We start from the raw sequence: 12464 nt of genomic DNA, 5'->3' as shown, positions 1-12464 counted from the left end.
GCTCCTGTGCTAATCTTCAATAACATACTTCTAATCTCTCCTGGCATAAACATATCACAAATCAGCTACTTTGTACAAATCTCAACTCCACCATACCATGGAATATTGTTTCCATATCTGAAGCAGGTAGGTTAATTAATAACTCATCTCTTACAAAGTTGCTCTTCTGAATTGGCTTCTATAATTCCGCACCCCCTCCTTCCAAATGCATGCCACAACACCAGTCAACATCCATTTAGAGCCCAACTTCCCTTCACACATATTTCCCAAAAATTATAATCAACAGAAATTCAATCATCTTCTCAACCTTCAATCCACACATGGTACTAAGTTCTATAGGTTCTAATACCTTTCATTTTAGGGGTTTCATTAAAAAAAAGTTATAGACAAGGTTCAAGAGATGTGGGCTTATACAAGCTAAAATTCAAGAAAATCTGAAAATCAATTCAGATTGTAAAAAAAAAAAAAAAAAAAGTAACCATTAATTTTTTTTAAATTTAAACTTCTCACTCCAGGTGGCTTACACACTGCACAGAAGCTCACTAACAAAAGATTTAAACTGTCTGATGTGACAATAATTTCACAGACTTCTTATTGCCTATCAGAATGAGGAATTTGAACCTTCTTTATTAGCCTTGAAATTGTTGATATTTCTGGACCACAATAATAAAGCTGCCAGTTTCAGAAAACCTCTTCACACTGCTCAGCAGAATACCCCAATTTGCTTACAGAAATTTCCCTCTAGGGTGCATCACTAACCACCAAAAACACCATGTTACTGTTTGATGACCTCATAGATTTAAGATGTGATATAGCTGTAACAATTCACTCAAAAAGGAATTGCAATTCTCTATGATGAAAATTTACTTAAAGATTTTCAGACAAAAAATGCCAACATCAAATTAATTCCGGCAATGAGGTTCTTACTATTACTTCACTTGCATGTCTGTAAGTTGAAGTTTGCTTAGTTAAAACCATTGGATGTGTCACTCAGAAGTCACATGGTATTAAGTAAAGTTGTATGTAGTGCTTTCTGCAATTTAAAGTTCAAAAATGGAATGACTTCTGCTAATGACACTAGGCATTCAGGATGTCGACCCTCTAGAAAAAAAATGGAAATGCAATATACAGGCTGGCCTCGATTAATTTGTCCCACGAGCGCATCGCGCAAAACGGAAATGTGTTAATCGAATATAATATGAAAAATTATAATTGGTCCTTGACCTTCTGGAATGTCCATAAAGAATATTAAAAATACCTTTTAAATAACTTTTTAACTGTATACAATGTAAAAGATAATGAAAATAATTATGGAATTAAATGTTTATTGTATAAAACAGCAGTTCCCAAACTGTGCGCTGCGGAATATTTAAAATTTTTGAGGGAAACACAGCGATACTCGACATCTGTCAGACACCGTGCGAACTACTAGCTCGAGGTAGTTCACAGTTTCAGCATTTCTTATTAAGTTGTTTGGACCTAACTACTAAACGGAACTGTTAGGTATTTCTTTTGGTCTGGGTGCGCCTTGACAAAATTACTGAGACACTAAGGGTGCCGTGAACCGAGAAAGTTTGGGAACCTCTGACATAAAATACACAATGAAGAAATGGCTGTTGCAGAAATATTTGAACAGTGTTGACTTTCTCTTTTCATCAATCAATTTCCAATAGCCGACAACAATCTTCTCTGGGCCCTGGCAAAATAAATATTGCAGAGAACCTCAAACCTCTTGTTTGAGGTTCAATGCGATGCGAAAGATTTCATCTAATTCTTTTACTGTTATCTCCTTTGCAGTAACATTTTCATCTGGCTCATTTAAAAATTTGAATTTTTATGCAAGTGTGCATTGACTTTTATTAGCAGGAGACAAACAATTAACGTGTCTTCTTCCAATGGTTGATGGAACACACCGAAGCGGGCAACAGGCAAACGTTTGTTTATTGCCTGTACAACTCGCGGTAAGCTTAACGCGCAATTCAAATCTTTTTCAACTATTGCATAAAAAAAAAAGATTGCGTTAACCAGATAGTTGCATCTTGTAAAAAGTGGTATAATTTTTTCAAATCACGTTATGCGAGGCCTGGCTGTACATCAAAGAATCTGCTTGTAAAAGGCATCTTACTATCTGTGATTTGACTGATGAAGGGATGAATCTAATCTGGATCATGCAAAAGCATTCTGATGTAGAATTTAAAGATGAGAGACTACTACTAGATTTACACAGTCTTATGACTGAAAAGCAGAATCAGATCCTTTAGGAAACTTACCCATAATTCCTCTCAAAGGTTATCAGAGCCGACAAAACTGGGTATAACCTTTAAAACAAAGCAAGTCTTTATTTACAATTCAAAAATAACTATACCTGTGGAAAACTGGGCAAGTTTATTCTAACTCAAAAAGAGCACCCCAACTATGGCACTCATGGAATTGTGTATTAACTCATTTGGAAGGTATGTGACAAACATGTTATTAGATATGTTTTTCGTTAACAATACTCTTGCTTACTTTGCTTTGACTGTACAGGAATTTTTGCCCAAAAAATTACAGGACTACTGTCCTGTATTCTATGTACTCCTTAGATCTAGTCCAGTGGCTTTTATTAAAACGTAAGTTCCCAATGTAGTGAAGAGATGAAGACTACACTTATGATTTTCACATACTTCCAAGAATGGCAGAATAATTAGACTTATTGTACCAGGGCAACAACAAGGAATTACAAAATAAGTATAAAGGAAAAACACAGTTCAGAAACTTTTTAATCTTACCTCGTATGTGGCAATATATTGTGTCTACTCTTCATTTGCACTGCTGGAAATGAAAACCCCGAGCCAAAGTAACTTGGCCACATTATGAAACATGGCATTTGAACCTAAACCTTGAAGATAAGTTTAACCACGGTGCTTGATAAAGGTGCAAGTGAAGTGGCAACCAGACTGGCCTAAAAAGCTCAGATGATCAGTAAGAAATAAAAGTGTTTCAATTATTACTGATTTCCCACTCTTCAACCTATCAAATACTAAAAGGTGGCACTGCATTTCTTTTAAGCTCATTACTGTAAAGCTTTTACAATAAGAATTACAAAGTTGAAATTTACTTCATAATTAATGAAATGCAACTTTTGAAATGAGATCAAAAAAAATTTGTAAAATACATTTTATTTTCATTCTATTAAATACATACACAATTAGTTAATTCCTGCCTTTTCTAGCTCTGATAAAAATCTCCTACACTTTCCTTTTAATACAGAGATTGCTTCAGATACTAAAATATCTGGGGGCAAGGCTCCTGTTGATTCCACAGTAACTGGAATAAAATGGAACAGAATGAACAATTTTTTTTATTGCTTTTTTTTTAATAAATTATAAAAACTATAATATAATGCAGAGATGGCCAATTAAAACCTGTTGGTCTGAAGATTTTTTAAACTTTGACCATCAATCATTGGTGTTCACTTATATATTAATCAATATTAAATTTAATCTTGTATTTATACTGTTTTAAAACAATGTGGAGCACAGAAATATATAGTGATAAGCTAATTAATTTTGATTGATATTGGCCACACACACACAACATGTTAATCTGTTGTGTATAATTATTTTTTAGTACTCACAAGTTTCCAAACAACTTGTTACTATCTTGTAAAGCTGGCACTATTCTGATCTGTATATGACTTCAAAGCAGTAAACATATATAAGAAAGCACTGGACAGGATGGGCTGCCTACAGTTCCAGCGATGGAAATCAGTCTAAACTTGAAATTAATTCTCATAGTCAGAATGGCTATAGGAAATTAGAATTTAATCTGTTCTAAAGGACTTATCAAGTGAAATCACAAATCCACAACCCCCATCCCTTCCTCCAAGAGTAAAACCAATGATTATGTTGAGGTTAAAACTGGGCAATAAATAAATATCCCAATAATGTTGATAGCTAATATTTTACGCAAAATATATCAAATTTGGAATCCTGCAGTAAGAAATATAAATAAGATTAACTAACGAACAGACAACAAATAAAACTTCAATAAGCTTAGTTTTTTTAACATGACTACATCTACCAACTATGACAGAAACAAAACATAATAGCATATGAACAAGAAAAGGGGCTTTTGTCTTGTGATTTTGTTAATGAAATGAGTGTTGATACTATATCTGAAATTTAACCCTCATTTAGTAGTAAAGGCATATGATGCAAAAAAAAAAAAAAACCCTTACCATTTGCTCCAAAAGTTTGTACACTTCTTCCTTGAATTTATTTAATCTATCAAATTCTACAACCAATGACACATGGAAGTTTGTTCTAGCAATCAACTACCCACTGATTAAAGGCAAATTTCTGCACATCTAGTCAACAACTGTCTTTCCTCAATTTCAGTTTGTTTCCCATCAGCACTGAGCCTGCTCAATCCAGGCCTTATACACCTCGCAGGTGCCTAGTCTCCAAGTTGCTGCAATTTGCAGAACTTAAGTCTTTCTTCGTAAGAACACCCCTTTGTTCCCCTCACCGGTGTTGTTGCACTGCTCGCTCAAGCAACTCTACATCCTTCCTAAAATGAGGCTTCCAGACCTGTATGCAGTACTCAAGGTGTGGCCTGACAATTGCTTTATACAAGATGATAATCACCACCTTATTGCTGTATATCATTGACAAAAACCCATGACCTACTCTGGCAGCCTGACTGCACAATTACCCCAAGGTCTCTTCATTCTCCACCACACAGCTGGTACATTTCGCTACCCATATGCAGTAGTTTGCATTTGTCAATGTTAAACTTCAGCTGCTACTTCTCAGCCCATCTGCCCAACTTTTCCAGATCCTATTGCAGTAGCACATTGTTATTAACAACCCTGCCAACCTTTGTATCATCTGCAAACTTTGATATACCTTCATCAATATCATTGATAAATACACAAAACACCAAACCATGGAGGACACCACTAATAACATTAGTCCACGAAGAGCAGTGTCCATTGATTACCACTCTGTCTTCTCCGACTCAACCATCCTTTGATCCATTGTAGCAATTTACCCTTGATGCCATACTGCTCCAATTTGTACAGTAGTCTTCCATGTGCAACAGTATCAAAAGCTTTCCTGAAATCCAAGTATATGATATCAAAATTGTTTTTTGCATCCAGTTCCTTTGTGACCACGTCATAGTATCCAATCAAATTGGTCAGACAAAACTTTCCCTTAACAAACACATACTGTGTCTGAATTATTACCGCAGTCTTGTCTAGATGATCCTGCAATGTTTCTTTAACCAGTGACTCCATTATTTTCCCTGGTATAGAAGTTAAACTAATTGGTCTCTTAATTACTCGTGTCACCCTTTGATCCCCCTTTGTGAGTTGAGGATATATTTGCACATCCCCAGTCTGTGGGGACTTCCCCTGAGTCAAAGAATGCTCTCATAATTATGGCTAAGGGTTTGCTTACTTCCTTTTCACCTCTTTTAATATAACTGGTGCTTAAAACATAATTTCTTATGTTTTAATAAACATAAGAAATTCACTTTGCTCTTAGTTATTACAAAATCATTTAACTCCCTGTTAGAAGTTGATAAACATCTGGTCTTCTCCTCCTTGAATAACTACTCATGTGTGAATGTAGATGCAAAATACTCATTTAGTTTGGCAGCTATCTGAGAATGATCATCTACAGTCAAATCACTGATAACAAGTGAACCAATCTGATTAATTCCCTTCCTTTAATATAATAAGTAAAGTCTTTGCTGTTTTTCTTTCCATCCTTTATCAAAGATTTCTCATAATCTGCCTTCACTTACCTAACCTCCTTTGTGACTTCATTACAGATTAGCATCCCATGCATTTTTCTTCTCTGCCATGAGTCTTCATTGGGTCATCTGACATAAACCTAGAACAGTATTACTTAGTTGGAACAATAAGCCTAATAGCTTCCAAGATTACTTCTCTGAATGCTTCCCATTTAGAATTTACTGTTGGTAAAATCAGTTGGTCCCACAGTATAGAATTTAAAATTAAATTTTCACTATGGATGAAGATAATTTTTTATACATTCAGCTGTAAAGCCCTGGAGGGGTGACACCCCACAGTTTGAGAAATGCTGCTTTAATCCACCAACAGGCACCCAACTTTTTTTTTTTTTTTTTTTTTTTTAAATTCTGCTTGTGGTATACCAATCTTTCCTAATTGATTAGAAATTTGAAAAAATCAAAGTTACACTCATGATATTAAGAGGGGAAAATTTCAAAATACATGTATGCACAGTGTTGTTTACAAGACACTGAAAAAAAGTAAACACTTACATGACAACCTACTGCTTTTATAATTACAAGTAAACAATTTTTTTCACTTTCAAAACATCTTAAATTTATTTAAGATGTGTGAGCATATAGGAAAAAAATTCAAATATTTTCAAATGATGCCTGTCAGATAGTAGTAGTAGTGGCATGTGATGCAAGAAAGCAAGTGTATGAGCTTATGCAGCATCAGACAAAAAAAAAAAAGAAAATATCACACCATTCCCTCCAAATGCCTGTCCAGTTCCTCCTTAAATTTATTCAACCTATGAACTTCCAAGACAGATGGAAGTTTGTTCCAGCAATTAACCACCCGCTGGCTAAAGGCAAATTTCCGTACATCTATTCTACATCTTTCTTTTCTTAATTTGAATTTATGCCCCCTTAGGTTCGTAATCTGAACAAGTGGAAGGATCCCATCAGAATTCAGCATGCTCAACCCATTCAAGGCCTTATACACCTCAATCAGATCACCGTGCAGGTGCCTAGTCTCCAACCACTGCAATTTGCAAAACTTAAGCCTCTCTTGGTAAAAGGATCCCTTCATTCCCCTCACCAATCTTGTTGCCCTTCTCTGTACACGCTCAAGTAAATCTACATCCTTCCTAAAATGAGGCCTCCAGACCTGTACGCAGTACTCAAGGCGTGGCCTGACCATTGCCTTATACGGAGGGACAATCACTTCCTTCTCCCTGCCAGAAAAATTCCTATATATATCATTGACAAAACCCCATGACCTGCCCTGGCAGCCTGTGTGCATTGTTCAGAAAACTTCATATCTGACTGCACAATTACTCCCAGGTCTTTTTCATTTTCTATCACCTTAAGCGTAGTACCACACAGTTGGTACGTTTCTCTGGGGTTACTTCTACCCATATGCAGTACTTTGTATTTGTCAAGGTTAAACTTCAGTTGCCACTTCTTAGCCCATCTGCCCAAATTATCTAGATCCTGTTGCAGTAGCACACTGCCATTACTGTCATTAACAACCCTGCCAACCTTTGTATCATCTGCAAACTTCGACATTAAGCCTGATACACCTTCATCAATATCATTGATAAATATACAAAACAACAGTGGACCTAACACCGAACCCTGTGGGACACCACTAATAACATTAGTCCCCAAAGAGCAGCACCCATTGATTACCACCCTCTGTCTTCTCGCACTTAACCATCCTTTTATCCATTGTAGCAACTTACCCTTAATACCATTCTGCTCCAATTTGTACAATAGTCTTCCATGCGCAACAGTGTCAAAAGCTTTCCTGAAATAAAAATATATGATATCAAAATTATTTTTTGCATCCAGTTCCTTTGTAACCACATCATAATATCCTATCAAATTTGTTTGTTCCATTAACAAACCCATGCTGTGTCTGAATGATTGCTGCAGTCTTGTCTAGATGATCCTGCAATGCATCTTTAACCAGTGACTCCATTATTTTACCCGGAACAGAAGTTAAACTAACTGGTCTGTAATTACTCATGTCACCCTTCGATCCCCCCTTTGTGAATTGGGGATACCTTTGCACATCTCCAGTCCGTGGGAACCTCCCCCGAGTCCAAGGAAGCTCTCGTAATTATGGCTAAAGGTTTGCTTAGTTGCTTTGCCGCCTCCTTTAATATAACTTTAATATAACCTCCTTTAATATAACCTTTGAGATAACAGAAGAGGAGAAAAAGCAGTATGTACTGGAACTTAAGAACAAGTTTGAGCTTCTGCAGACTGCTCAGGACCAAGATATCGACGAGGAATATTACAACTTTTTGAAAGTGATAAAGCCCAAGAAACCTATAGGGAAACAGAAATCCAAAGAAGAAAAAATTAGTCAAGAAACACTTGCCATGATGAACCAAAGACAACAAATGAAGAGCAAGAAAAACACTGACAGGGAGAAAATTGAGTATACTGAGTTATGCAAAGCCATTAGAAAGAGACTCAGAGAGGACATAAGAAGATTTAACACAAGAAAAGTAGAACAAGCATTAAGGGAAAACAAAGGATTTAAATCAGCAGCCATGAGCAGTAATACAGAAAGACAAATGATACTGAAACTGAAGAATAGCGATGGTGTACTTATAAACAGCAGAGAAGGCATAATTCAAATAGCAGAAGACTACTATAGAGAATTATACAAGGAGCGAGGGAATGATACCAGCAGTTGGGAAGATGGATTGCAAAGTAGCAACACATACGACATACCCAATATTCTTCCTGATGAGGTAGAACATGCATTGAAGAAAATGAAGAATCGGAAAGCCCCGGGGGAAGATGAAGTTACTGTAGAGTTGTTAAAATTGGGAGGAAGAGACATAACACAAAAACTGGCAAGACTCTTCACAAAGTGCATTAGAAAAGGTGTGATGCCTAAGCAGTGGAATAATGCAATCAGAGTTTTGCTGCATAAAAAAGGAGATAAATCAGAAATTAGAAATTATAGACCAATTAGCTTGTTATCCCATATCTACAAGTTGTTCACAAGGGTCATTACTAACAGATTAGAAAGAATACTTACTTGATGAGAATCAACCGAAAGAGCAAGCTGGCTTTAGGACAGGATTCTCAACTATGGATCACCTTCACGTAATATCACAGCTAATGGAAAAAGCAAATGAATATAAAACACCATTATGCCTGGCATTTGTGGATTATGAAAAGGCATTTGACTCCATACAGCATAAGGCAATGTTTCGGGCACTGGAAAGACAAGGCATAGATATTCCATATATTATGATTTTGAAGAAAATATATGAGAGTGCTACATCCTTTATTAGACTAGACAAAGACAGTAGCAAATTTAAAATCGAGAAAGGAGTTCGACAAGGAGACACAATATCTCCGAAGCTGTTTACTGCTGCCCTTGAGGAAGCTTTCAGAAGATTAGACTGGTCGCAGAAAGGAGTCAATGTGAACGGAGAGTACCTAAACCATTTACGATTTGCAGATGACATTGTGGTCATAAGCCACGATCCCAAAGAATTAGAGGAAAATCTTAATCAGTTATGCACAGTTAGTAAGGATTTTGGACTAAAGATGAATATGGCTAAAACAAAAGTAACGATGAACAAGTATGCCACGGAAAGTGAAATAATGATTGAAGGAGCAGTAATTGAAAAGGTGGAGTCATATACTTATCTGGGACAAGTTATTAGCTGTAATAATGATAAATGGCTGGAAGTCAAGAGAAGAATAAATTTTGGATGGATAGCATTCAGGAAATATAGTCACATACTGAACAGCAATATCCCAGTTTGTCTGAAACGTAAAATAATGAATCAATGTATACTCCCCACCATGACTTATGGAAGTGAAACTTGGGCACTCACCAAAAGAATGGAAGAAAAGCTAAGAACTACACAGCGAAGAATGGAACAAATTATATTGGGAATCAGACTGTTAGATAAGAAGAGAAACACATGGATTAGGCAGCAAACTCAAGTAAAGGACATTCTTATCAAAACTAAAGAACTAAAATGGTCTTGGGCAGGACACATTGCTCGAAGACATGATGACAGATGGACTAAGAAAATAACAGAATGGTACCCAAGAGGAGCTAGAAGAAAACCTGGAAGACAAAGGCGGAGATGGATAGATGAAATTCATGAGTTTTTGAGTAGTAAATGGATGGCCAGTGCTCAAAACAGAAGGAACTGGAAAGTTGCTGGAGAGGCCTTCATCCTGCAGTGGATTGAAAATGGCTGATGATGATGATGATGATGATTAATATAACTGGATAGATCCCATCCACCCCAGGTGCTTTTCTTATGTTTAACTTCAACAATTTCTCCTCCACTTTGCTTTCAGTTATTACAAAATCATTAAGTATCCTGCTACAATTTGATAACCTTCTGGCATTTTCAAACCTTAATAACTCCTCGTGTGAATGTAGATGCAAAATACTCATTCAGTTTGTTTGCTATCTGAGCAGGATCATCAACATTAGAGCCAACAATATCAAGTGGACCGATTCATCCCCTTCCTTTTAGAGTTTATATAAGTAAAGAAATCCTTGCTGTTTTTCTTAGCATCTTTTGCCAAGGATTTCTGGTAATCTGCCTTCGCCTGCCTAACCTCCTTTGTCACCTGATTACAGACTAGCTTATATCTGCCATAGGCTTCTGAGTCGCTTGATAATTTATATGTATCCCGTGCATTTTTCTTCTCTGTTACGAGTCTCATTAGTTCATTAGTTAACCATTTAGGCCTAAACCTTGAACGATATTTCTTAATAGGTATGGAACTTTTAGTAGCATCCACGATTAATTCCTTGAATGCTTCCCACTTAGAATTTACTGTTGGTAACATCGTCAGTTTATCCCACTATACAGAATTTAAAAACTGTCGGAGACCACTGTACTCACCTTTACGGAAGCAAAAACCCTTTCCTTTACTCCTGATGGTAATTAAATCTTTAAGTAAATCATCAGTACACTGTGATCACCGCCACCTAGTGGTTCCTTTATCTGCAAATTCTTAATACACGAATGATTACTGCTGATAACCAGATCAAGAGTATTACTTTCTCTGGTTGCCTCTCGAACATGCTGCTGCAGAAAACAATCATCCAATAAATCCACAAAAGTCTGACTAGTGCGTGGGTGACCAACCCACAAGTTCCAGTCTGGGAAGTTAAAATCCCCCATTATAAGACCTTCCGATTTACTAGCCCACTCTATTTCTCTGTACAATTGTTCATTGTACTAATTCGAGTCATTAGGCCTATAACACACTTCTACTCTTATTTTTGCTTTTGCAGTGCTTATGTCACACCAAACTGACTCAACAGTGCACTGTCCATCTATATCAACTGGATGCACTTCTTTTGATTTTGTTTTTCTTAATTAACAGCATAACACCTCCTCCCTTTCTATCCTGTCTATCCTTTCTGTACACATTGTACTCCCCAAATTCCAGTTCAGCATTCCTTATATCTGTGTGACACGTTTCTGCTATCCCAACAATATCCGCCTTTGATGTCTTGACCAACACTTCAAATTCATCAAATTTATTTACTATACTTCTAGCATTGGTATACATGCAAGCATACTCCTATTCCTAGTTACTCTAACACATCCCATATACCCACCTATTTCAGGATGACTGCCATCCATCCCTGAAACCCCCCAACACCCCACGCTCCAGTCACTACTTATTCTAATAGACGTTGTGCAAGAATCACCTTCACCTCTGCCTACGGCTACTGTTAAACTATTAGTCCTTGTATCCCCCCAAGCTATCAGTTTTCCGACCCACCTAACACTGCCTCGATAGCATAAGCAAATATTCTTGCACCCTTTCTATTTAAGTGTATCCCATCCCTATAGAAGCAGTCTCTCCTGTTAACAAATACAGTCCAGGCTTAAAAAAATTCTACCCCTTGAGCCTTGCACATTCTTTCCAGGGCCGAATTGATCGACAAGGCTCTTATCATATACTCCCTTCTATCGTGTCTGGGCAGAATTGCAGACACTTTGAAATTCAACCCTAATTCTCGGCTTTTGTTCAACAGTGACCTGTACTTGTTAAGTAATTCTGCCGGTCTCCTACTCCTAATATCATTAGTGCTAACGTGTACAACTATATCACCTTTTGTGCCCTTAAAAGATGATATCCGCTCTGCAACGTCATCAACCTTTGCCCCTGGCAGACATACCCTGGTCCTGTTCCACCTATCAGAATGCTTAAATGGGAAATAATGAGTAGAACTTGAGTCGGTCACACAAACTACCAAGAATTTTGCAGATTTACTGGATGACTGTTTTCTATACAAAAGCCAATTTTCCTGCTCACATGCTATTATGTTTTGTTTCTATTTTTATCAAGAGAAAGCAATACTCTTGATCTGATTATCAGTGGAAACTCTTCCAGTGTTAAAAGAACATGGCAGAGATCACAGTATATTGATATGGTTTGGTTTACTTAAAGTAAACCATATCAATATACTGTGATCAAGTATATTGATATGGTTTACTTTAAGAATCAAGAAATACTATTCAAGACTTATACCTAAATGGATGTTTGATGAGAATGATGGCAAAGAATAAAAATGCATGCATTTTTCAAGTGTTATATAAACTAGTCTACAATCAACTCACAGAGCAGGTTCGGCAAGCCAAGGCAGATGAGAAGCATCCTTGGCAAAGGATATAAAGGAAAACAGCAAAGACTTCTTT

General features: G+C 36.7%; 1 protein-coding gene across 2 annotated transcripts in view; it reads right to left on the bottom strand.

Moving 5' to 3' along the window:
• The window catches only part of Polr1C (RNA polymerase I and III subunit C), a 255785-nt gene that overhangs the window by 23766 nt on the left and 219555 nt on the right, over positions 1-12464 (bottom strand). For both annotated transcript variants that reach the window (XM_090369465.1, XM_090369466.1), the window contains one exon: positions 3184-3306. In XM_090369465.1, coding sequence (XP_090225591.1) covers positions 3188-3306 — 119 coding nt within the window. In that variant the 3' untranslated portion in view covers positions 3184-3187. The remainder of the gene's footprint in view (positions 1-3183; positions 3307-12464) is intronic.

Source organism: Mastigoproctus giganteus, chromosome 3, assembly GCF_048544385.1.
Source record: "Mastigoproctus giganteus isolate SK-2022 chromosome 3, ASM4854438v1, whole genome shotgun sequence".
Classification (NCBI taxonomy): Eukaryota; Metazoa; Arthropoda; class Arachnida; order Uropygi; family Thelyphonidae; genus Mastigoproctus; species Mastigoproctus giganteus.
The sequence above is the reverse complement of the archived record's forward strand: the minus strand, read 5'-3'. Positions and strand labels throughout refer to the sequence as shown.